The sequence below is a fragment of the Desmodus rotundus genome, chromosome 8, assembly GCF_022682495.2.
Source record: "Desmodus rotundus isolate HL8 chromosome 8, HLdesRot8A.1, whole genome shotgun sequence".
Taxonomy (NCBI): domain Eukaryota; kingdom Metazoa; phylum Chordata; class Mammalia; order Chiroptera; family Phyllostomidae; genus Desmodus; species Desmodus rotundus.
The window spans coordinates 6,109,856-6,136,242 of record NC_071394.1 but is presented as its reverse complement, the minus strand read 5'-3'; the positions used below and the strand labels follow the sequence as shown (position 1 = coordinate 6,136,242).

Genomic DNA, 26,387 nt, shown 5'->3' with positions numbered 1-26,387 from the left:
CAGTGCTCTTAGGTACAGTCTTGTAAATGCTCAAATAAGTAATCAATAATTAATGAGTAAGTAATGCAAGAGTCGATTGTGTTTCATGCGCTCACGACTGTAAGCCTACTTTTGCCCACCCCTGCATACAGTACGTATAGCATGCAGTATATGTGTTCATTGATGGTTTGTGTTCTTGGTGAGGCTTCTGAGCAACAGTCGGCTGTTACTAGTGGTACCAAGTTTTGGGGGGGTCAAAAGTTAAATGGTCTTTTTCTACAGTGGAGGTGAGGGGTTGGTTGGCACTCCTAGTATTGTTCATTAGTCAAGTGTATTGTGTATTTACCAAGATTGGCTCTGAGAAGTGGGAAATACGTTTTTGTAGAAAATAGATTTGTTGAAATGTATTCCAGAAGTGCACACTGTCAGAACCGTTAATGGCTCTGCCAGCTGTTTTCCTAGGTGGGCGTTAAGTCTCCTTTTGAAGATCAAGGTGTGTGTGTGTGTGTGTGTGAGCTCGAGTTTTTGTTAGGTTGTGTTTTAAGTAGGTCTTTAAAAGCCATTAGTGCTTAGTGTCTTACTTTCTCAGTTCCACTTTGAATTCTATGTAGCAGTCTGTTTGCCTTTGCCCCTCCTCTGTGTCTCTCCCTATTCATCACGATACTTAAATTTATCTTCTACCACTGCATAATTCTCCCCTCCCCAGAACACATGAATTATGCAAGGTAAATCTCAATATAGTAATACAGTGGTTTGGATTCAAAAGGAAAGTTGTTGCTCACATACTTAAAAAAAAAACTATTATATGGAGAAAACGTTATTCGTTTTGTAATTCTTAACAGTACTACTGACTTTATCATAAAGGACATTTAGTTAATACTTTATATATTAGATTAAAAAGGGCATCACACACTTATTTCAATTTTCAATTCTGCTTCATCTAATTACTTACCTCTGGCGACTGGGACACAGGAGAGCTGCACTCGCCTTCCGAGACCATGGCCACCTGAGCTCGTTTGAAGGCCGTCTGTGGGTTGCAGGGCCGGGGACGCAGTCTGAGAAGGAGGGATGAGCCACACGCTCCATCCCAGCATTGGTGGGGCAGAGGTGGGAGCGCTTGTCTTTCCTGGTTGCAGCTCTGGTTCCTGTGTCAGCCACTGATGGCTTGTTTGTTTGGCAAACTAAGCCAACATCAGGTGAAACGAATGGAGAATTGGGTTTTCTGATTTTAATATTTGCAGTAATTTTTTTCATAGGATGATTCCAGAAGGTTTTTCACATACAATCTTTCAGGAATATAGTTTCTAAAAGCCAGATTATTCTACGTTTTATTGCTCTTGTCCTTGGATAGTTCTGCTGAGTAATACTTAATCTTTTTCAGTTAAATATGATAGTATACAGTCCAGTTAAGTCTAGGTATAAAATCTACAAATTGACTGTGTAAGTAGGAGACACATATTCTTGGATTAAAAATTGTATGGGGAGGGAAACACACATTGAGTACAGACCAAACACTAGTTGACTCTGCATAAGGCTGCCTTTTTCTAAAGACAGAGACTCAGAGCAGTTTGGGGAAGTGTAGTGCTGTGCCTGTTGTAGAGCCAGGGATTGGGGTGCAGTGGGAGGGCCGTCCTTGACAACAGACCTGGGGCGTTTGGTTCCGGTTGCCCCTCGCTCTTCCACAAGGTGCGTGTGCCTGGGAATGAGAACAGGCAGTGAAATTGAGAATGAAAGGAGAGGAGGGATAGAATTACACGTGGAAAGAATCATGTAATAAAATCCTCCTCTAATGGATTAAAATCTTTTTAAAAGGAACACTTTCCTCAAGATAAGACTGTGTTGTTCCTGTTTCTTTGACCCCCTGTCTAGTTAGTTCCTAAACTCTTGAGGCCGAGTTTGAGCCCCGTCCCCGGCGTTCCTTCCTGTCTAAGCTCCGGCCGTTAGAAGATGCATTTTGGCTCTCCCACCTGCCGTCCTCTGTTGCGGTGCTTGCGTTGTTCCATCCGACTGTAATTGACCTTCACTGTCCCCAGCCTGTCCTCATAGTTCAGTCTGCTCAGTCTTCAGGGAAGCCCTCTGGTCAAGTCCCGTGTCCTGCCTAAAACCACTCTTGTCTGCACTACTGTGGCCCTTAAGGCCGTGGGGTCCCTGTGACCTTGGAAGACCCTTGTCTTCGGTGTCGCCCCTCTATAACACAGGCGTATCAGAGTCCGGTACGTGGGGGGGTTGTGTGCGAGTGGGGCTGTCATGTTACTGAAGCTTTTAGTGGTGTGAAGTGAGCACGCTGTTCTGGCACCGACTATGTGGGTAACTTGACTTGTAGTTTTTACCTTGGAGGGAACGTATGTGATGCAGACTCTCAGAGGGCTTTGGGCACCACGGAGCTAGAATCTTGAGGTGATGAATTTTTGAATCTAACAGAAAAACAGTCTGTCTCTTTCACCTTGATTACTGACGTCCTCTGCTGGGCCTAAAAATAAACCATCAGTGTTTAAAGTGATTCATTGGCATTGGCATCTGTGCGTCAGAGAAATCATATTGTTCTGGCTTTTATTTAGTGGGCAGGGTACTGTCTTTGTGATTTTGATTCTTACAGCACGTATTACCGCAGATCTCAAATTCATTTTATCAGCTCCCTTTGCGTCTATGTTCACTTAGTAAAGAAACACTGTATGTAAGAGCCTGCCCTATTCACATTCTTATTGCACAGCAATGAGGAAGATACGGGCTGTACGTTGGAGTGACTTGTGCTCTAGCTGTAAAGACGGACATGTGTATAAGCAAGTACAGTGAATTGTTACAGGTGCTCCGAGAGACATACATACAGGACTAAACCCAGTAATCACAGCCATTCCCACTCAAAGTGTGAAATTTAGCGAGCCCTAAAGCTGCCAGTGAGTTCCTGATTCATTACAGTCGAGAATCGATTGAGGAGATAGAATCGCTATGGAGGAGGTATAGACACTGGTACTTTCTACTTTACTGATCGGCCTGCTCCGGAGTCATACGGCGGATCCCACACAGGACCTGTGCGTTCCTCCTCCAGTGACAGCGCTAGAGGCCAGTTTCACTCCAAGTACCCAGTGCCCGGGTGGGGCTTAGTGCTCGAGACACTAGTAGATCAATAGTGGTTTAATAACGGAGGCATTACTATTTCCAGCTAGATTTAAATTATCATTGAGTGATACGGTTAGTTGAAAGTATAGTGGTTTATTTTAAAAGGGCTCTTTATTAAGCATCCAACCCCCCAAACTTACTTCATGGGAAAGCAATTGTCGTCACACGCTAGAAGTATGCGCTGCCAGACCAGCCACTTAGAAATAAGTGGAATCCCTCCAGAACCTTTGTGTGTCCACGCACCTGACCCGTGCTGTGCAGATTTCTGTGCTGTTCCTCAAGTCTTTCTGTGAACAGGCTAGGACAGGCTGGAAATCAATTCCCAATCTCACCGTCAAAGGAGGAAGGTGCTGGGGGTTGAGGCCTCTCACTCTGTGTGAGGGGAGGGCTAGGGGATGTGGACGAGTCCACGTGAGAATGGTGTTGGGGCGAGAGAAGAGCTAGTCTTTGGGTGTCTTTAAAGAAGAAATGGTTAACTTAGGAGTATGCAAATTTTACTAAAAACTATGTTGACATATTTTTAAGTGACTTCTGCAGTCCAGGGAGTTTTTATATTAATTTAGTGCTCCTAAGCACTGAGAGGTAGGTAGGAGGATTTTCCTGTCTATTGAACGGATGGCCCCATGAGCCTGGCACTTGCTGGGGGGTCATCATTTTTCTCTTTCCGACTCTTCCCCTGTTCCATTTTCTCGTAGACTTTCTGTTTCTCACCCTGTGCGTCATTATCAGGGTTCTGAATTCCACGGGTCACTTTCTTTATATGCTGGGACTAAAGATAAAGAAGACTGCTCGGACTTGCTGGTTGCTTAAGACTTTTGGTATCTGCTTAGCCCATTTTTTTCTTCGGAAAAGAGACCATTGGGAAGAGATCAGAAAGTGAGGAGTTTGTTGGAAAAGATCAGAAGCAGGGATGAGGAGGAATTACAGGAATGCTTTAAGGAAAACAGGTATAAGTATGTTTATTTTCTCATTTGAACTTCATGAAGACTACTTTTATTAAACTAGCAGTACAGGTACCTTAATGGGATCTTGTTTGAGCTATTTGACCCTGCCAGCAGAATCCGATATGGATATTATCAAGTGCTTGATAGCTTTATATTTGATGTCAACAACGAGTTGGATAAGTTACATTACATTAGTGCCCTCTGCTAATTAATTACAAGTGAAGTGGACGCAGCACTTCCCGGACAGTAGGCGAAAGGATCTGGAAGCAGGAACATCGACGAGCAAACGGTCTCTGACAGCATGAGAGACTATGTCCAGGTCCCTGCCGCTGAGCTGGAAAAGCCTTATGAACTGACCTCGACGGGGGAGCCGGCCGCACTTCTGTGCCTGAGTAGGTCCGGGGACTCCACTGTAGTCCTTCTCGCGATGCGTCTAAGTTCAGTGTCCTCTCACTTGAAAGAGTGGGTAATTATTTCTGTTATGGTTACTATCGCCACAGTCTTTTTAACCTTGTATTATCTTTAATATGTTCTCACTCTATTGAAACCTGAGTAAATTTATCACTTTAAACCTGGCTTTATGTATCTTCTCTATAGTCGGTAGCTTTTCATGTACAGTAAGTGGTCAAGACGGTGTTTTTGTTTCTTTTCATGTGGGCGTTGTGGAGAAACTCGATCCTTCACTTGCTTTCCTACCTGGAAGTGCATTGCTCGTCGGTCAGACTTACTCCTGCAGCCGTGTTCATTGGTCATGGTGTGTGGAATGCTCAAATGTTTAATTTAGGAATTGTTCGGTACTTGAGTTTAGTGTGCCAGTTACCCTCGGAAGTCATCAGATGTGGTTGGAATCTCAGCTCCTCTGCTACCAGCTGTGTGATGGGACATACGGGCCCCCTGAGCCCCTGTCCCCGCATTTCTCAGACAGAGGATAGCACCACCTTGCTGAGAACAGGTACGAGAGAGTAACAGCAGCACCATGCGCACCTCCAGAAGTGGCAGCCCCCCCACCACTGGTGCTGATGTCGTTCCTGAAAGCTCATTGTGAGCCACCCATAATAACGGTTGTGATTTGAGCGGATGAGTTCACAGCAGAGGTTTGCACATTGTTGGGGATGTCGTCTCAAGGGCCCCAGCCCCCTGCTGACCCCTCTTGTTGTACTTCTGTCACTGCATTGCTAACAGTAGCTGCCGTCTTACTGAACGCTTGCCACGTGTTACACCCTTAATAAGAACTCTGCACACAGTTGTACATAATTTCCCAATAAGTATGAAAAGGGCATGATTATATCAATTTGACTGTTGAGGGAACATACGTGAAGGAAGAGAAAGTGACCCTGAGCTGGACAGTGAGAGGCCTCGGGCTCACCCCAGGCCCGTCTGACCCAGACCCCTGCCCTTCACCCCGGGCTGCCTGCTGGCGTTTTGCCTTTTTCTTCTGCCATCTCCCCAGTAGACCTAAGCTTTCTGAAAGCAGGGACTGGATAGTGTATGCATCCCAAGGTCACAGTTTCTACAGGCTCTTGAAAATAAAAGCAATATATAATATCAGACAGGGTCCATGTAAGTGAAGTTTAACAGCTTATTAAGAATCCTTAACTACTGAAAGTAACAGTTCACCATCCCGATGAGGAACTCAGGGACTGGGACTTGCTTTCAGTCCCCTGCCAGCCTCTTCGCCCTGACAGCCGGCCGTCTGAGTTTACTGTTCCTTTGGTCTTGCATTCCTGTTAGCACGGTGTTCGCTTTAGGCTCCCTAACAGGTTGTCCGCTTCTTTCATCATAGGTGTCACGCGCTAGCGCAGTGACCTGTATGAGTTCGTCGCTCCGTACAGGTTTGACCTTAACCTGTTTCACTCGGTGTACTAACATTTGTCTGAAGTGTAGTGCATTATGCACAGTGAACACATCTGACTTTTGCTCATTTTGGCTGTTACCCTTGTTTTTCTTTCTAATAATCAGATCTGTGTTTCAATTTTGAATTGTAAAAAGAATTCAGGCATTTTGGTGTTAATATGAAAAAGTCTCCTAACGGACTCTTTAGCATTGTTTTTATTCCGTTAAAGTAAAAAACATGCTGAACAATAGACAGCATTTTATATTATCAGCCTAAGTATGGACTGCTCAGTTATTCACTGTTTTTCATATCATTTTAAGACTCCTCAAGGCCAAAGAGCGTGTGTCTTCCATACCTTCTTGCGGCTGTGGCATCGAGCATGATGCCACATGGTAGGTGCAAATGAGATATTTGGAGGCGGATGGATTTGACTGGTAGGTAACATGTACTGTGAATCCGGGTCAGCCTTACGTGTTTTGGCCTATGCTGGGCACTCGGTTGGCAGTTGGTGTCCGGCTGCGTGCGTGACTGATGGCACGTACTTCCTGGGCAGAGTGGGATCTGAGGGCGTCTCTTGCATGACAGTAAGAAGGTAGCAGATGTCTGCTTAGATCTGAGTTCTTTCCACTTCTAGCTGAGTGTCCCCTCGTTCCATATTTGGGGTTTAAATGTATGCAAATGCACGCTTGTACAGTGACTTGTATGCCCCGGTTTCCTGCACCCTGAGAATAATTTTATAATGGCTCAAGACCAGTATTCCTGTTAAGTTATTAGTTTGCAGGGCAAGAGAACCGATTCTTCCCACTTACATAGTTCTTTCCCTAGAGCTGAGGTCATGTAGAAACCTAGAGAATTGGAGTGAGCCCAGGTCTTCTGGATCCAAATCCATTGCTCCTTCCAAGACATCAACGACTGAGAATACGTAGAGCAACCTTTGAGCACTTAAAAATAATTCCTGGACTTTCCTTTCAGCCTGTTTCCCCACCTACTGTAGTTTCTTATATGATTATTATATAAATAAAAGTATTAACTGTTCACCAGTGAGGAGTGAAGGGTCATTTTAAGACCACCGCGGCTGGAGCTGAGTGGATTGGGTCCAGCAGAGGGAGGGGGAGTTGGGCGGGTATGCAAAGAGTAGTGTGAGATCAGAGAGGAGGTCAGGGGAGCGGTGATTATGGACTTGCTTTACAGGGTGAGTTCTGCAGGGTTCTGTGTGTGTGCATTCTCACACATGCCCCCGAATAGTTTGGTTTTAAACTTCGGAATAACCCATTAGTACCTGCTATCTTTGGGGAGGGGAGAACAAATTTAACTTTTTCATCTCTTTTTTATCCTTACCTGAGGGCGTGTTTATTGACTTTAGAGGGAGGGGTTGAGGGGGAGGGAGAGAGGGAGGTGGGGGAGGGAAGAGAGGGAGGTGGGGGGCGGAGAGAGAAGCATCCTTTGGCTCTCTTCTCTGCCCACCCTGACGGGGATGGAACCTGCAACCTTCTGGTGTACAGGACGACACTCCAACCGAGCCACCAGCCAGGGCTCACTTTTTCATTTCTTAATCAGTAACTACATTTGTACGCCTTTTTCTGTCTGTGGCAGTTTGAATTTTTCCCCTTTATTTTAAATAACCCTTAACATTTAGAAACTTGAATTTCGGGGTCCATTTACAGTATGAATAATCTCTGTACTTTGTGATTTTGTTCTCTTTCGAACAGGAGTGTGTTGCTGCTGTTCCGCTTTGCGTCCTCGCTACAAACGCCTGGTGGACAACATCTTCCCTGAAGATCCAAAAGTAATTTGATCTGCATCTACCGACCCTTCTCTTGCTGACCCATCCCCCCCGCTGACCTCCCTCAGGTTTCCCTCATTTCATTTCTCTACTGTTACCCCTGAACCTCACCGCATTCTCTGCTATTTGTCTACTTCTCTTTCTTTTGCTTTTAAACGACCAGTGCTTGCTTGTCTAATTTTTAGATCTTTTTCATAGACTGGGCATACATTTGGAATGATGGACAGGTGATGTTCTGTCTGTATAGTTTGTAAATTTAAGTAATACTCACTCATCAAATTTTGTGAACTGCTGCCAGATTATTTGTGTGAAATGCTAAGAATACAGCTGTGAACACAGACCTGGCTGCCTGCTCTCACGCCCGCATCGACAAGTAAACGGGCCGTCACAACCGTATTGTGTGAAAGGGTGCTGTGCCAGAGAAGGGAAGGAGGTCCAGGGAGCTCCTGGGGCCGGTTGGAATGATAATCGGATTTGGGCTTGGGAGAAGGAAGAATAAATAGGACTGGCCACAGTTTTTAGAAGAGAACCTTGAAATGTAAAGAGTTCTCCAGGCAGAGTTTGTTCTCTTTTTATTTAAATTCTTATAAACTTTTTATAAAAGTCACTTTACTTGTGGAAGATTACTGATTTCAAAGCAACTGGGTTTATTTTAAAAGGTTTTGTTTTGACATTCCTAAATTTTCTAAGACTCCTTTGGTCTAGTGTTTGTGGATATGAATAAAAATTATTAACATGGGTTTGATTTCCAGAATTTTCTTTATTTTAAAATGTAGCCATCAATAGAAACCTTTTGGCTGTCTTAACGTTCATTTATATATGAATGTTATATACAAGAGGTATACCTCATTTTTAATCAAATCTGATTTCAACATCAGCTATTAGAGGAGGCTCGTCAATGAAATACTGCTGGCTGCCAGATATCCTACATAATTTGTGGTATATAAAAACCCTGAGATAATGGTTCCTCCCGTTCAGGAGCTTTCCATCCATTGGCTGATTTAAAGCAAAAGCATACAAATATTCATTCGTGGTGCGTAAACCAGTAAGTGAGACGTGAGGTGAAGCAGGTGGTAGAGGTCTTTTCCTGTAAAGCAGGGAGGTGTCCCTGCAGATTGGCAGTCTTTGGGAAGCGCTCTCCGAGGAAGATTCGCTGAGCTTTGAAAGGTGCACACCATCTGGAGAAGCGGAGAGCAGCCTCCTTGTTGCAAGTGATGGGCCAGGCAAGGGAAAGGTTCGAAGGCAAGAGGTACATTTGAGACCAAGAACCTTCAGATTGTAGAACGTGATGGGTGCCGGTCATGCTGGCCATGATTTCTGATGTGCGGTTTCAGAAGTATTACTTAGCAGACCGACTATTCAGATACTCTTCCTCAGTAGTCAGGGACAGCTGGTTCCTGAAGATGGGGCGAGGCCACGCTGTGGAGGAACGTGATGGACGGTCCAGGTGTCTGCCGTGTGCACTTCAGTGGTAGGCGGTGAGGGAGCTGTGGTCACGGGAACGATGGCAGGTAGATTAGAGAATGATCACAGACAGAGTATTTGACCGGGCACTTAGATAAGATTTATGTAAACAGCAATCTGTACAGAAAGGTTAAAAAAGATTTACAGGAACCTTGCTGCATAGCTCAGTTGACCACATTTCCTATTTTTAACTTACTGAACAAAAAGAAAATCTTGTATATCCAAAATGGGCCCAGAGTGCAGAGGTCTTCCGTCATAGGTCCTGCCTTTAAAGAGCTGTTGAGTGAGGGGACAGATAACCCAGACATTCCTTAAAATTACTGGCATTGTGATCTTGGCCAGTCCCTCAGTTTGTTGTTGTGAAGTAAAAATTATAAATAGCACTTATTTCATAGGGATCTTGTGAAGATTGAATGAGTTAACACAGTTCTTTGTTCGCGGTAGTTCCCTGGTGTCCATCACAAGCTAGCACTTGGCTGGCATTTGTTTGAGATGGTAAAATCAGTATGACAGTAGAGGTAAATGCCACGAGCGAAAAGAGCACGTAGGGGGACACCTCCCTCCGACTCAGGAGGGGCGTTGTGAGGTGCAGCGAACGCTTCTCTGGAGGATGCTGGGACCGGAAGGACCAGCAGGAGTTACCCAGGCGAACTAGCCAAGAGTCAGCCCTGTGGCTGCATCCAGCACGCTGATCGATGGCGCTGAGAAGCAGAGCAGGGCCCGCCCGGAGACGGAAGGTCACCGGGGTCTGCGGCAAACGATGGGAGTACTCCGCGTCTTGTTTGTTACTGGTGGCTCCACAGGTGTATGCAGCGGTCGCATTTCAAATTGCATATATTTGGGTGCAGTTGATTGTATAACTTATTCCTCACTAAAGTTAGAGAAAAAAGTGGGTGAGATGCAGTCCTGTTTAAATGATGACGTTAGAGTAATTCATTCTCATGAAGGTGTATTTCAGTGCTTTGCCTACATGGGGCATTTCTTTAACTAAACAATCTGTGTATCCGGAGTAGTGAGTATTAGCACTAAGGAGGCTATACCCAGAAAGGTTCAGCATGAATATGGCCTCATCACCAGTCCGGAAAGGGGAAATATACAGCAAGTAGCACTTAGAAATACAAAACGTTAGCATGAAAATACAGATAACCTACTTATCTTGTTATTATTTTTAGGATGGCCTTGTTAAAGCTGATATGGAGAAATTGACGTTTTATGCAGTATCCGCCCCAGAGAAACTGGATCGAATTGGTTCTTACTTGGCAGAAAGGTTGAGCCGGGATGTTGTCAGACATCGTTCTGGGTAAGGAAAGGCCTTATTGCCAATACTCTGTCTTTGGAAAATTCTCCCTAGGCTAAATCACCCTGTAAATTATTTTGCCATCAGGCAAAGGTGCTTTATAGAGGATAAGACATTCAAGGAACTGTGTGATACCACATAGATGCTGCAGCTTTTCTTGTTTCGTAGGGCTCAGATTTAATAGGCTCCTGTGAGTCTATTAATGGAGTTGCCTTTAGCTTAAGTACCCATTAATTTCTGAGGCTTCTCTAATGGAAATGGTAGAAATTCACTCCCTCAGTCTATTAGTCTGGCCCAGGGATTTGAAAACCAGCCTCTAGATTGAAAACAAAGATCCTGTTAACCAGCTGACTTCTGACGTAGCTCCCTGTTACCTGTCAGCAGAGTGCCACGGGAGAGCTCCATGCGGGGCCTGGGTGTTAGGGTTCAGACGTTGCAAGCATGCTGCTTTGAACTACTTGCTGTAAAACTCCCTAGAAATAAAGATCTTCCACCTTAATCCCTTTTCTGAGCTTGAACAGTAGTAGTTTGTATAATGCGGATTAACTACTCCCCATATTATCATTCTGTGATCCTGGTTTCTTAGAGTACCCTGTTCTCCAAGTGGTGCGTATTGGCTTTCTCTGCTTGCACGGTGTTGTCACACAGAACGTTTTCATGAGTCTCGACACAACCAGCTGTACAGCTGATCACTGAAGCAAAGTTAACTGAAGTCTGCATTTTAGTTTTTACTGTAAGCTTTAAAATTCAATGAATTGTAAGGTAAATTTATGAGACACTTCCTTATAATTGTTGTTGCTGATGTTTTCTATATTTGTGTCTACAAATACTAGCAGATTATGTTGGAAATTTAGGCACATTGCTTATAATAATTATTTTGGGTCAGATACAAAAATATGGCTAAAAGTCTGGGAAAGAGAAAATGTCCTCCTTTACGAAGACCAGTGTCCACGCAGGTCATGTGAAAGGAGCTCTGAGCTCCGGGAAGGAGAGGGATGAGTGCTACCGTCCAGTTTCCGTCTCGCTCACCTGAGGGCTGGTTTGTATCTAAGACCGTCCGTGCTCGGGAGAACCAGGGTTTCACTGAGAAACTGCTGAATCTGCCTTCCTACGTTTTGTGCATTTAAATAAACTTATTTTAACTCTCCAGTGAGAAGCACTCGGAATTTAGACAGCTACGAATGTTCTGACCTTACCGCTCTCTTACACATAGGTATGTTTTAATTGCTATGGAGGCTTTGGACCAACTTCTCATGGCTTGCCATTCCCAAAGCATCAAGCCATTTGTGGAAAGTTTTCTTCATATGGTGGCAAAGCTTCTGGAATCAGGGGAACCAAAGCTGCAAGTCCTTGGAACAAATTCTGTGAGTAAAGCTATGTGCTTACTACTTTTAAGTTTAATTAGTATTAGCATGTGCAGATTTACTCCCTTCTGAGAATGTCTTCACCCGGGAAAGGTAAATGAACGCCCTGGACAACCAGACAGATGTAGACGCTTAATCCCTTTGTCTCCCGCTTTTCCTGTCATGCCTTGTGGAATCTGTGGCATGAGCCCATCATGGGGCAACAGAACGTCAGCTGGCCATACAAGTGCAAGTAAGGGCGTGTCCCCATGCCTTCCCGCACGCTCTGAACCGTTTCTGCTTGCACGTTCATTTTCTTCTGTCCCGACCCGCAGTGGTTAAACCTCAGTGACAGGAGAAAACGCTTAATAACCTGAATAAAAAACATATACTCCGAAGTCTATATACAATATGTTCCTCATTTTCAATTACATATTTTAAGAATAAAAGTATTCAGGGATTACTCTGAATATTAGAATTACAGGTGTCTTGTTTACTTTTACATTTTCTAGCATTTTAGAAATTCGATTGTTTCCAAAGGTATTTAAATAAATTTATGCTGGGTTGGAGAAGGCATATCTGAAAAGGAAAATAAAATACAGTGATAATCTTCTCTTTCCTGTAATTTTATTGTATCAGGTTCAGTCTTCCAGTTCCAGCTTCATCTGTGGGGAAGCTTTTGGGCATCCAACCAATCTGCATGTTCCCATCCAGGTTTTTATGACCACAGATGAACTGGAGCTAAACAGCTTGTCCAGAGACACAATGAAGTGCTGCTGTGTGGAACAGATTTGATACCAGGTCTTTCCTAGGCCAGAGCTTGTGTTTCGCGTACAAATACTCTGTCCTTGCGGATTAAGATCTAGGGGAAGCGTAGGTTACTCCCCCTTTCCTTCCGCAGTATTCACTTTTCTCAAGCCTCATGACTATTCTCACCCTTCTTCTTTGAACGTCACTGCCAGGGGCCCCTAGGGACCAGTCGCGGAGGCCACTCCCTTCACAAATGCAGCGATTCTCAGCCAGGGCTGCCCCCTGGCCCCTGCCCATCCCGAACACTTGATTTTCACTGCGGGTTAGGGTTTGTGGTGTCACACGTGCTGCTAAACATGCCAGAAATAACATGCAGAATCTGTACTACACAAAAAATGGGGGGGAGGGTTGTAGAAATTTTTGAAAAAAATTTTGAAAATGCACTTCACACACAAAAAAACCCTACAAAGAATGTTTTGGGTCCAAAATTTTAATAGTACTTAGTGGAAGAAATTCAACTTCTAAAGAATTTCATTGCTGCTGCTTTTTATTGTACCTTTGAAACAATCTAATTTCTACAATGCTAGAAAATGTAAGAGTAAACAAGACACCCGTAATTCTAATATTCAGAAGTAATCCTTTAATACTTTTATTCTTAAAATACGTAATTGAAAATGAGGAACATTGTATTTAGACTTTGGTGTGTATGTTTTTTATTTAGGTTATTTAGCATTTTCTCATGTTACTTAAGGTTTATTTTTATGAAAAGTATAAATATTTTCTCAAACTGTTCACATGGTTAGTGTGTACTTACGGGAATCTTGAGAATTAGTGTCCAACCCTAGGACTGTAATGCCAGTTTCACTATTTACTGTGTCACTTTGAGCAAGTGATTTCACCTGTGGATTTCAGTGTTCCAATCTGTAAAATGGGTGTAAAGGACACGTTCTTTGCAGGGTTGTTGTAATAATTAAATAAGAACTCATGTGCAAGCGACTAGCACACTATATGACACAACATAGGTAGGGAATTCCAGTTCACTCTCAAGCAACTGTATTATTTGTGGCTTTTTTCTAGGTAATGTGAATTATAAAAACATAATGTAAAACAGATGACTTAGCTCTCGCTGAATCCATTTAAACTGCTAGTCCAGGTTTGTTTCCTGGAGAGTATCAGTAAACCTGGTCGAGTGATTCTTTGAGATGTAGCCTTTTAAAACCGTCAGTCTGTATCCCGGCAGGTTGTCTACATACATGCGGTGCGTAAATTTACAACTAAACCAAGAGTTTATTGCTTTAGGCTGTTTAGTATACAGAGTCACTAAGTCCGCAGGAGAGTACGAGAGCTAACGAGAAAAGGTAGTGCACACTAAGGAATCTGAGGGCCTGCTCTGTGATTCGTGTAGGATATTTAAAATTTCCTAAACACGGAGATTTCCTTTTCTTTTCTTGTCATGAGAAAGGAGGCAGAATGAATTCTACCCATCTCAGTAATTTTCTCAGTAAGTTTCTCACGTGCTAGGTAACAGCTGTCAAGAAATTGTTCCTACCCGCAATCAAGGAGTAAAAGGCCCTCAGGCTGGGGCCCGAGAGCCTGTCACCGAGCCAGCGCCCAGGATGTGTAGGGCAGCGTTAGCGTCAGGCCTGTCCTCCTGCAAAGAGTCAGCTCACTCGCTCAAAAGGAACTGGATTAGCAAGTTATAGTTAATATTTATAACGTTATGTCCTTGATTTCCTGCAGTTCATTATTAAAAAATTATTTTTGTATGTAGGTGGTATTTATGGTATTTCATATATTTCATTTGCTCTTGGATATTTTTTGCTAATGTAACAAGGAATGAATGAAAGTAAATGTGTTTTGACTATACTTTCAAAAAGGTGATTAACACATTTATATTGTTTATTTGTTTTTAGTTTGTCAAATTTGCAAATATCGAAGAGGACACACCATCCTACCACAGACGTTACGACTTCTTTGTGTCCCGCTTCAGTGCCATGTGCCATTCCTGCCACAGTGACCCAGAAACACGGACAGAGTGCGTATCCCTGCCCACCGTGATTCACAGAGCGGTTCCCTGATGCATGCCATGTTTCTGTATGACATAGTGGTTACCGGAGGAAATGTGGAAACACGTGCTTTGTTCCTGAAATACAGCTTCCCGTTGCCGTTACTGTAGTAGCACACTGGAGCGTGGTGTCTCGACTCACTGCAAATACAATTCGAAGTCTTGACGGTAGCCCAGGGCGCCCCTCTCTGCCTCGGCCCCCCAGGGTCAGAGCCCGTCATCCCACCTGTCTTCCTCCTTTTACTCTAACCCAGCCACCCGGCTCTCCTTGCTGTTTCCGGAACGCGTCAGGCACCCTTCTCCCCGAGGCCTGTGGACTAAGTGGTCTCTCTGCACCCACATGGCTCCTCGCCTCCCTTTGTTCAGATTTCTGCAGATGTCAGCTTATCATGAGAGCCCTGCCCCGGCCACCATTTATTTCTTGAATACCCTCCCTCCCGCCCCATCCCAGTCACTCTTTCCCTTCTGCTCATAGCTGTACCTGTTCTGGCCCATCAGGGGAGTGTGACCTCCAGGCGGCCACAGGTTTACTCTGATGCCTGCTGGGCTACTGACACTTTGGCGCTGCTGGGCCGGTAGGGGGCTCTCAGGAAGTGCTGGCTGAATGAACACGTGGATGGAATGTGTGTTCCGGAGTCCTTGTCAGTCTCAGTTCTCCTAACAGTTGGCTTGAGCATTTTTAAACATGTGGGTTGTTTCTCCTAGACTCAGCCCACTCGTAATCCAATCAGATGCTTATCTGGAAATACAGTCCGTAGGTTGAAAGTTAAGAATTAAAGTCAAAACGACTCTGGTAAATACAGAAAGTAATTTGAACTTTACCAAAATACACTAAAAAGAAAGAAACTAACCTGAATTCAGAGTTATTTGGAGCAGTTTAGCAAGATTTAGCAGGCTTTGTAATTTTTACTTTTCTTTTAAAATAAATAAGAAAATGTGCAGAAATATAACTAGCCTTTAGTGTGTAAGCTACAGTGTTGGTTCACACAAACAAAAACAAGTATAAAAGTTATTTTAACTCAGAGAAGGAAAGCTGAGAGGTGATTTAATGATTGTTTTTAGATATGAGATCTGTTTCTGTCTGAGAAGCAGTTAAGTAATTTTTCCTCAGGGTCATTTAGACCCCTGATGTCCGTCCTTGGTTATGGGGGTAAAGCCGTAGAAAGGTGAAGATAACTATAACTGTCTTGCAATAATTAAGCTCCTGTTTCCCCTAGGTGCCACTAAAATCTCTCTTTCCCCCCTAAAGGACATTAAAAAATATTTTATGGAACTGTTCCCTGTTCTCAGGGGCTGACATGAAAATGTTAGTGGGGCAAAAAAGTATAAAGATTGCCTAAATAAAATGGCAATTTTTTTCAATATTATAACAATTTTGCTTTTTTAAAAAATATGTAGAAAATATCCAGAATGTTTTCAGTTTAGTATTATAAGAATTAATAAACTGCACATACATATTTCACAAATTTTGGTTGTGGTGAGTTTCACATATAAACCAATGCAGGTGAAAAGTGTTGATGGTATCCATGAAAATTAATGAAAGGATGCGTTTTAAGAAATACAAAAATGTATTATATAAGTTATCTTATTTTAGGTATTTAGTGCCCCCTAGTGGAAGAAATTCTTTTGAACATAAAAGTATTTTCCCGTGACATTTTTCATTATTGTTTACAAAAAGAAACTTGAAATTGTCTTCTATACACAAATGAAAGGTCTTGTGGGCTTGGTCTTTCCCGTATTATGTGATACTTGAAATTCCAAAATTACAGCATTTCATTTGAACCACTGTAAAACATGAGTAAACTAAAATCCTTTATCATACTTAAAGGGTTTGATTTTTTTTTTTTCCTGCTTTGCCTTAAGTAAAAGTCCGTCTGGTTGTCTTCAGGCATATTTAGATTCCTTTTAGTTTCCCTTTTAGATTTAGATACTTGGTATCAATCCCTTTAATTTTAGCAAAACCCTTTCAGGTGGAACTCGGGGGCATGCCCAGTAGTAGGAAGTGGGGAACGGGTCTGAGCGCTGTTAAGATTTTCTTAAAGTATTTGCCTCGCAGAAGCAGTTCCCACATGTAAAGTCGTACATCGCAGTCGTAAGCTCTAATTTCCTGAGCGGCCCTCAGCTGTGGTAGAAATCCTCCTCCGCCTCCTCCCCCTCCTCATAATGCTGAACAGCATGAGCAGACTGATTGCTGCGTGCTTACTGTGTGCCAGTTTGCCTAGCCCTTCATTGGATAAGCACTTTACATGAATTAACTTATTTAAACTGCACAACATTCCTATGGTAAGACAGTTGGTCGGTTTACTGATAAGGAAACCGTAAATGTTTCTTGAGGTCATGGCTAGAATAATTAGTGAGGCCGGACGCCAGATCTGCACTGGATGCCAGCTGTGTAGCTCCAGGAGCCCCACCTCCCCCAGACAGCGGCAGCGCCCTCTGCCTGCTCCAAGTAGGCCCCTGTGTCACAAGGCAGGAGCCACCGTTCTGCTGTCATCTTGTCTGCCCCACCTTGTCATCTCCCAAGGAGTAGCCACAGGTGCCTAAAGCAAACACCATGCTTGGTGTGGTAGCATCAGGCTTGCCCGCTCGTGGTAGCTGAAGATCTCTCACCCTTGAAATGTTTGAGACAGCAGCGCTCCTAGACACTGCTTCAAAGTGGGCAGGATTTGTCCGTGTCTCCCAGTTCACTTTCTCACCTGTTCAGCACCCTACTACTGCCCCTTCCTTTTCTCCCTCTGCTACCCCTGAGGGCCTGGGTCGTTTCCCCGTGGGTCTGGAAAGCGGATCGTCCCCTTCCCCATAGCTGCCATTCTCTAACCCGATTCACAGGCTTTGTGTCAGAAGACGGTGCTGGATAAGCTGAATAGACTTTCACTGGTGACTATATCTAGTGGTAACAAAAAAGGAAGTAACAGTCAAATTTGGCCAGAAGGGAGGATATGTTTTAGGGTGACTGGGCTACCAGTTTCCCTCTGCTTTTATATGCCGTTTTTTAGCCACTTTTCATTCTTCAACCTATAAATAAATAAATATATATATACACATATATATATGGATGAGTGAGGAAGAGCTTGAGGAAGTTGGGGCTGTGGATTGGGGTGGGAGGGCGGGGCATCAATGTCTCACTGTGGGATAAATTGTAAGTCACAGATATGCATGATAACACGTCAGTACACACGGATACATGCGTGTATCTATGTGGCCAAGGGTATCTGCACTCCGTTTGGTTAGTTCTCATGTGCCACACCCTTAAAGGAACCAGCTCAGCATCCCGGTCTCCCTTTAGGCGGGCTCAGGGAGGCAAGAGTCTGTGGGGAGGAGACAGTGGAAGAGGCTGAGTGAGCACTGAAGGCCGTTCAGACAGCGACATCCCATGTTTGCTCAGCGTCAGAGACCGAGGCAAGAAATGGAGAGAACCTGGCTTGCTCCTCTGAACTACTGCCATTTTCTTAAGGAAAGCCTAGTGCTTTTGATTAAATTCCCGTATTAAAAATTATACTTAGACTGGATATTACTGTATTTTACAGCCCTCTTAGACTTTAAATGCTGACTTTAAAAGGATAGTATTGAAAGTAAGCCTTTTTTGGAGCTGCCTCATCTTTTTGTCCATCTTAGATGATTGAAATTTTAATTTCTCAGACTTGTGTTATTTTCATGTTACTGACTTGAGGTAACAATATTTACTTGGGATTCATTGTTTTAGCTAAGCAAGCAGACTTGTTTGAATAACTTTTTCATGACTCTTTTTTTTTTTTATAGAATTCGAATCGCTGGAATCAGAGGGATTCAAGGCGTGGTTCGCAAAACCGTTAATGATGAACTTCGGGCTACAATTTGGGAACCCCAGCATATGGATAAAATTGTGCCATCTCTGCTGTTTAACATGCAGAAGGTCGAGGAGGTCGACAGGTACTGAGTGAGGACTCGGGGTCGGGGCTACATTGCCTTTGGGTTGGTGGGCGTGGGCTTGCTCGCTTGTCTTTAGTGTGCTGTGAATAGCGCTCGTAAATTTGAGCGAGTTCAAATACGTGCCCTTTCTGAAAAATTGTGCATCTTTGGTGATCACATTAGGCTTAGGAGAGCACAGATTTTTACTCATACACTTAAGGTTTTATTTGTTTTAGAATAGTTTTATACCTTACATGCTGCTTATTATTAAGCACTCAAATTGGTATTTTAAACTAATATTGCTTAAAGTTGCCAAGTGTGAGAAATAAAAATTTTAGCTAAACTGTTGTTTAGGAATCCAGCGTACTTTTTCATAGAGCTAGAAATAACCACAAAAGTAATAATAATAATAGCTGTTTACTTTATAGTGTTTTCCAGTGAAAGGGTTAAACTGTGTATTTCTTGCTCATTCTTCTGAGATACTTTGGGATGAAAAGAAAATGTTGTTTTACCATCTCTGGGAAGTGAAGCACGTTCGGTTTAACTGCCGGAACTAGCGCCAGGATTCCCAAGGTCATGATTGTTTACTATTTATTCCCTGTCTGTCTTCCCAGCCGCATAGGCCCTCCCGCCTCCCCCTCCGCCGCAGACAAAGAGGAGAATCCCGCCGTGTTGGCCGAGAACTGTTTCCGAGAGCTGCTGGGACGCGCGACCTTCGGGAATATGAATAACGCCGTTAGACCAGTGTTTGCGTGAGTAGCTGGCGTTTTCGTGGCTGTTTGTGACTGTGCACCTCCAGTTCTGTGTTCACTCGCTCACAGAGGACAGCGCCCTCCCTTGTGAGAGGGAGTTGTTAATGGAGCCGTGCGGCCTTGTGGGGCAGTGCAGGACTGAGTCACACACCCGCGTCTCGGCACCGGTTCGGCTGCCATACCAGCTGCTGCTCCTCAGCGACCAAGGGCACGCCTGTGCCTGGTGCCAGGTGCATCATTCATGCTGAACTTCCACACACAGACCTTGCAGTACATGTGCACAGTAAAGGGTTAAAACTGCCGCGTGTGTAAGTCCTGTTTTGTTGACTTCTGGGGTCAGTCCCGCCTGTTGCCTGGCTTCCGTGTCCTGGCTGGCTTTTTGCTGTGGGGGGACTGCCTCAGATCACACGCGGTTCTCTGGGTAAATCCTTCCTACTCATAGTGACGAAGTCAGGGCAGGAATAGGAAATTGCATCGTTGGTACTTATGCTCTCTGCTCCGGGAAATCGCATTTGTGAGCTTCGACTTTCTCCATCTTTCAGCCTTGCCAAGGCGTTGTGTTCCAACTCAGTCATCAGACGTAGAGCTGCTAATGACACTCCATGTCATTTCTACGCCGTTCTGCCGGTCTTCCTTTTGGTAACCATTTGCCCTGTCTTTTCCATCCCTGACTGTAGTGTCTTTACAGCATGTGCGAAGTAGTCTAGATGTGACATCCAGAATTCTTCATGCGGAGCAGGTACTGGGTTCAAAGTTGAGCTTTAGTTATAAGAATATGTAAACCACCAAATTATATTAAAAATCAGAGAATGATTAGACTTTCACAAGGATCTGTGATTTTCACCCCCCCAAATTATTATTTAAAGACTCAATGGCCTTATAAAAATTATACTAAGAAATAATGAAAATGATGTCAGTTGTAACTAAAGGCAGATTTATTTCTTAATGTCCAGACATGCTAATTTTTTTAAGATTCTGTTTATTTATTTTTAGAGAGAGGAGAAGAGAGGGAGAAAGAGAGGGAGAGAAACAATCAATCGGCTGCCTCCTGCATGCCCCACTGAGGACCTGGCCCGCAACCCAGGCATGTGCCCTGACTGGGAATCGAACCAGCGACCTTTCGGTTTGCAGGCCAGTGCTCAGTCCACTGAGCCACACTAGCCAGGGCTAGACATGCTGATTTAAGAATTCCAGGTTTTATCGTAATACATTTATGAAGTATTATTTATTGAGAGGTACACTATAAAGCCTTAAAATTCTACAGAGCTTCCCTGGAAGAAAGAAGTTTCCCAGTTAACTGTCCTTGGGCACTTGAGTAACTTCAAAGAGGGCTGCATTCCATGTAGAGCTTAACTTAATGTTAATGAAATAGTTAACTATGTATTCGCTATTTAGTTAATTAAGTACTAAATGTCCTCTGCAAGTAAAGTGTCAGGTACGTTGGGGAATTCGTACATGCATAAAACTGTCATGGTCCTGAACAGAGTCGGGGCTAACTGACGGGCACTTACAATTAAATATGTAGGTTATGTTCAAAACACAGAATTCAAGTTGAATTTGAAATATTGAGGGGTTATCTTTTTTCTTTTTTAAGGTAGGCCTAGGTGGTTAAGTAGGTTTTAGTGGGATGAGATGCGTAAGCAGAAGCAAAGGATGGTGTGGGCTTCAAGCGAGGAGCAGAGATTAGTTGCAGCCACTGGTTGGAGTACTGGCTATAGCCAAAGGGTTAGAAAGATAGTTCAGGCTACACTGTAGAGATCTTACATTTTTATATTTAAGTCTGTAGGTGAGCAATTTGCTATTAGTGCGTTACTTCTGAATCTAGTATATGTCTTTTAGAAGTGAGTTGTTTTTCTTCTTAGACTGTTGTTGACCTTCACTTTGTCTTCAGTGGACTCCTAACCCCAAAGATCGGGGTTTCTCTTGGCCTTTGGTTGTCTTTAGCGAGCAGAGTCCTCGGTTGCTGGCCCCTCCACTACACCGTGTGCGCACTCTGCCGTTGGTCCCCAGAGCTCTGATGAAAGTGTTCGTCAGACCTTCCCCCTTTCCATGTCACGGCTCTTAAACTCTCTTACGTGCGGTTCACTCCTTTTCTTCCCTGTGCCCCATTCCGGGAAATTTCTTCAGATCAGTCACTGACTCTTTATGCCTGATTTGCTATTTTCTCTGGTAGTGTTTCTCCTTGCAGAACTGTATCTTCATGTGTGAAAGTTGTATTTCGTTATTTTTCAAATCTGCCTGTCATCTTGGATGGGCTCTTACTCACTTGTCAAATTTTTAACACCCTTTTTCTCTAGTTAAGCATACAAATAAACTTATTTTAAACTTTGAATCCGTTAATTCCAACAGCACCTCCAGTACCGGGGGATTGGATTCTGCTGCCTCTCGTTGCTAGTGGCTCTTTACCGTGGGTGCTCTGTGAATTTTCATGTGAGCTCACACTGAGCGTAACTTTACTTGGAGGCCTGGATTGGTGGTGTCGCCTCCAGAGGAGGCTTCATTTCGCTTCCACTGAAGGCATGGCCGCAGGGTTCTCCAGGCAACACTTTGAACTTTTAATGCGTTCTTGTCTTCAGGTTTTTGAGCCGCACGTTCTGTGAACTCTCGCAGACCAAGGTGAGAGCCCAGGTGCTGGGTGTGCGGACTTCTGTTCCCTTGCGCTTCCCCTCAGGGCCAAGACCAACACAGGCAGCTTCTTGACAGTCTTCCTTAGCAGAACATTCTCCCAGGTTCGCTGAGGGGGTCCTCCTCTAGGGGTCTGGATTGGAGTAAGAACTTCTGATCCGATAGCCTGCTTTTCCTGGGCGCACTCTAAGCTTTGTCTCAGTCTCCGCGTATACCGCCCTTTCCGTTTGCACCCTGCCGGCCGCTCAAGACCTGAAGCCCCGCCTGGGCAGCTGTTGCTGCTGTGTGTACTCGACTTTGCATGTGCTGCCTTTTCGTGGAGTTTGACACGAGCGACTTTTCTTTCTTACCCGGTTATCTCGGTATTTAAAAGTCTTACACAATATATAGTCTAGCCTTTTATTGTTGGTATTTTATGAAAGAATCTGGCAATTGGGGGAAATATATGTCATATTTCTAGAATTGGAACATTGACTTTCTTTTAGATAACCTTGATCTCAAAGCTCTGCATATTGTCGAGGGTTCTAGAGGGAAAAAAGTATAATAAAAGTAAGGGATGATTAAAGTAATTTTCTCATTGTTAATTATAGGCATTTAGATCATCACAGACTATGGGATCCTAACGAATTTGCAGTTCACTGCTTTAAAATTATAATGTATTCCATTCAGGTAAGTAATTTCGATTCTCTATCGGTAAGCATAGCATTGAAGATATAATATACTATAGGACAGCAGGTTTCAACCTGTGCGCCACGGCACACTGGCGTGCCACAGGAATTTTAAAACACGCAGCACCTGACTGTGTAGTCGGGGGCACTGACCTCCTTTCCCTTAGAGGGTCAAATAAAAAATGACAGCAGCCGACACAATAGCTGTGTGAATGAATCAAAATCATCCCTATATTGTTTTGGCAGATTGGCAAAAAATATATTTTTTGGTATGCTGCAGAATTTTAGTAATTAGTTATGCGTGCTCTGAGATGAAAAAGGTTGATAATCACTGCTGTAGCATATAAAACATGTTCTTAATTTACTTGTCTCATTTATTTTTATTTACCACTTAATTGTTTTTATTTGCCAAGATGGAAAGATATCTAATAAAAAGAATGAAATGATTTTATGAAGGTGCTATTACTGTACGTTTATTTAATACAATTACTGTGTATTTCTATCTCACTGATAAACTGGTATTGGAATTGACATTTCTTTCAGCAGCATAGAGCTGATAGTAGGAACTACCATTTATTGAGTATTTACTATGCTATGTTGCATGCATTAACGCCTCCAGACTTTATAGATTGCTTGACATAGTGTTCTGCAATTTATTTTTTTCACTCAGGGTTTCATAAATACTTTACAGTATTCTCATTTATTCTTAAGAGAATGATTTTTAGTGGCTACGTACTGTCCCATAACGTAATTCCCGTCTCCCATAATCAATCGGACTTCTCTCCAAGTGTCTGCGGTCTCTCATTCTCATGGGCTCTGCTGGATGCATGTGACGGCTCACCCGTCTTTGCGTTATTTCGTTTCTGGTAGGCTCAGTATTCTCACCATGTGATCCAGGAGATTCTGGGGCACCTCGATGCTCGTAAGAGAGATCCCCCCCGGGTTCGAGCTGGTATTATTCAGGTCCTGTTGGAGGCTGTCGCCATTGCTGCTAAAGGTTCCATAGGTGAGTGCCAGCAGAAAAGAAAACCAGCAAAACATTGCTGCCTCAGTCTAGTTCAGAATGTTTTTCAGTAGATACAGCAGTGTATGGAAAACTCCTGGAAAATAGTTCTAACATTTTTAAAAGTGCTGTCATTTCTGTTGAAACTTTGGGTTCAAATGCCAGTTCTCAGAGTTAGTTCTTAGTGTACAGTTCAGCATTTTCCTTCAAACCAATCTCTCCTCTGCTCCCTCCTCTTTTCTTATCAAGATTTTTGGATACCAATTACATGCTAAAGATTTGGAAGGATACAGACATGAGAAACCTGTCATTTACTTGGAGTTAAACAACTCTACCTAATACTGTAACGAAAGGCAGAACTTGATCACACACAAGAAAACCAGGGTTCAGAGAAGAGAGGGAAGTGGGTTAGCAAGAGCAGCATATTTCGTGCAGCCTGTTCATCTGCGATGTTGGTGACCATGCAGAGGAAGTCAGAGAAGTTCAGGTTGTGGCCAGTCACGGAGGTGATTCTACAGTCGATGGGTATTCCTGTAATCTTTATCAGACGTTACAGATGAGTGCTGTAGGACGGTTCCTCTGGCTGCAAAGTGTAGGGCACATTGGAAATCACAGGTGGTTGTCATCGTGGGAGGCGTCAGGGAAGGAACTTGACATTGGATGGCAGCGGCAGGACTGTAGTGTCAACAAGATTGGATGACTGACTGACGACAGGGATAAGGAAAGGGACAGGCGAGAGATCCTGATTTCTCATCTCCACGTCATTACAAGAACGACAGGGTCCTTAACAGTCGGATGTTGGGAGGAGATTCTGGTTGAATTTTTTTACTTCAAAATTAAAGTGGAAATATTCTACTGGTCTATACTCACATTCATTCAATGTCAAATAAGAGTAGGCAGTTGTGATACAGACTTTTCACTACATATCTTGTTACTTAAAGACTGGAAGCAGGTTATATCGTTGGAAAGTTATTTAATTTGAAATACGAAGTGAAATACAGACGATAAATTGAATCATCACACTTACCAATGTCTGTTCTGTGTGAGATTCCATGTCCTAGGCTCTGTACATTCCACGAAGTGTTTAAATGTGGCTGTCTGTCTAAAGATTGAGATAAATTCTTCCTTCTTCACCCTCAAAAGGTGCAAAATAAATTTCCTGTGCCACAACGAGCTATATTATCATAATTGTATGGATTCTGACCCAACAGTCGGGTTAAGTGTTGTCCTCATATACATTATTTTGAGTGGACCAGCTTAGCTGGGTGAAAAGTATTTGGTAATCTTTATATGCACACACACATTTCGTGTGGGTCAGACAGTGATTCAAACACTGAGCTGCTTAGAGATGCCAGGAAACGTTTGCTGGAGTAACTGGAAGGCATTTCTCACTTACTTTTTTAATGTATTGGTTTGTGCATGAAGTAGAAAGTCTTTCCAACCACTTAGAACACTCCAGCAATGTCTGTTGAGGAGTACGAGCACTGGTCTGGAGCACGTGGCAGTGGGAGAGTGGGTCCGCTCACCTCGGTGACCGCTTACAGGGCCCACGGTGCTGGAGGTCTTCAACACTCTGCTGAAGCATCTGCGTCTCAGTGTGGAGTCGGAAGCCAGCGATTTACAGGAGGGATCCGCAGGCAGTGCCGGCTTGAACACAGGCTCCAAAGACAACGAAGAGAAGATTGTGCAGAATGCCATCATCCAAACCATAGGTGAGTGCATTTCTCCTCTCCAGGCTGTTGTGTGTGGCACAGTGGCTGAAATCGCTCTCACGGAAGGCACTTGCCTCTGTAGTGCCTCTGCCGACGGTGAACACCAGCTTCGACTCTGAAAATTTATATTTAGAAAAGAAACCTAAGACTAGGACACAGAGCACTGTATATCTCCACCCAGATTCATCTGTTAATATTTTATGCCATTTATGTCATTTGCTTTCCCTTTCTGTGTGTGCACGTCTGTCTGTCTGTCTGTGTCTGCGTATCTGTGCTTATGTAAGTACAAACATACACACAGAGCTAGATGCGTGCACACACATACGTACATTCACACGTGGACATTGTTTCCATGAACCACTGAATGGTGAGTGAAAACCGTCATGGCTCTGTACCACAGAGCACTTTTCCTAGAGATGAAGACGTTTTCTTATATAACAGGCTGTAGTTATCAACCCAGGGGAGTTTAACATTGATACAGTCCTGTAATCTGTAATCCAGTTTTCATATTTCAGTTTTTTCATTTGACCTAGTGACGCCCTTTACAGCATGTTAGTGTTACTTTAGGTCTCGGGTCCAGTCTAGGATCGTATACTGCATTCAGCTGTAATAGTCCTTCCGTCCCTTTAGTCTGGACATTCTGTTATGATATGGGCATTATTTTAAGAGTACAGCCCCCACCCCTTTTTTAATTTCCTCATTTGGGTTAGTCCGGTGTTTCCTCGTGATTAAATTCAGGGTGTGCATTCCTGGCTGGCTGAGGTGCTCCTTGGAGGACCACCTACAGAGGAGCATCCCAGCGTGCATTTGCTTCTCGTCGGCGGTGTTACGTTTGATCGCTCAGAGTGTTGCTGTTTCTTGGCTGTACAGTATCGATCTTGCCCTTTGTAAATAGTAAGCGGTCTCTGAGAAGGTTCTTTTAGACCAGGCAGGTAATTCTGCTCTTCAGACTTCCCCTAGATTTAGCAACCATTCATAATTCTCACCCTAACCAGTCTTCCCCACGATGACGGCAAAATTACGGTTTTCAGAGTCAGCACTCCCTCCCTCCCTGTCAGGTGGCACTCGGTGCTCTGCTGTGAGCAAGAGCCCCTTTTCTTCCCTATGTGTGGATGTAGAACGCATGCATTCGTCCCTTACTATTGGTATGAGCTCGTGGGTTT

General features: G+C 43.7%; 1 protein-coding gene across 2 annotated transcripts in view; it reads left to right on the top strand.

Moving 5' to 3' along the window:
- The window catches only part of EFR3A (EFR3 homolog A), a 68,915-nt gene that overhangs the window by 12,893 nt on the left and 29,635 nt on the right, over nucleotides 1-26,387 (top strand). Inside the window, exons 2-10 of one of the 2 annotated variants that reach the window (XM_053929418.1) lie at nucleotides 7,584-7,660; nucleotides 10,294-10,421; nucleotides 11,632-11,782; nucleotides 14,425-14,546; nucleotides 18,336-18,485; nucleotides 19,079-19,216; nucleotides 22,432-22,510; nucleotides 23,380-23,515; nucleotides 25,057-25,224. In XM_053929418.1, coding sequence (XP_053785393.1) covers nucleotides 7,584-7,660; nucleotides 10,294-10,421; nucleotides 11,632-11,782; nucleotides 14,425-14,546; nucleotides 18,336-18,485; nucleotides 19,079-19,216; nucleotides 22,432-22,510; nucleotides 23,380-23,515; nucleotides 25,057-25,224 — 1,149 coding nt within the window. Of the gene's footprint in view, nucleotides 1-7,583; nucleotides 7,726-10,293; nucleotides 10,422-11,631; nucleotides 11,783-14,424; nucleotides 14,547-18,335; nucleotides 18,486-19,078; nucleotides 19,217-22,431; nucleotides 22,511-23,379; nucleotides 23,516-25,056; nucleotides 25,225-26,387 lie in introns of both variants that reach the window. The other variant, XM_045204944.3, reaches the window with a different exon arrangement.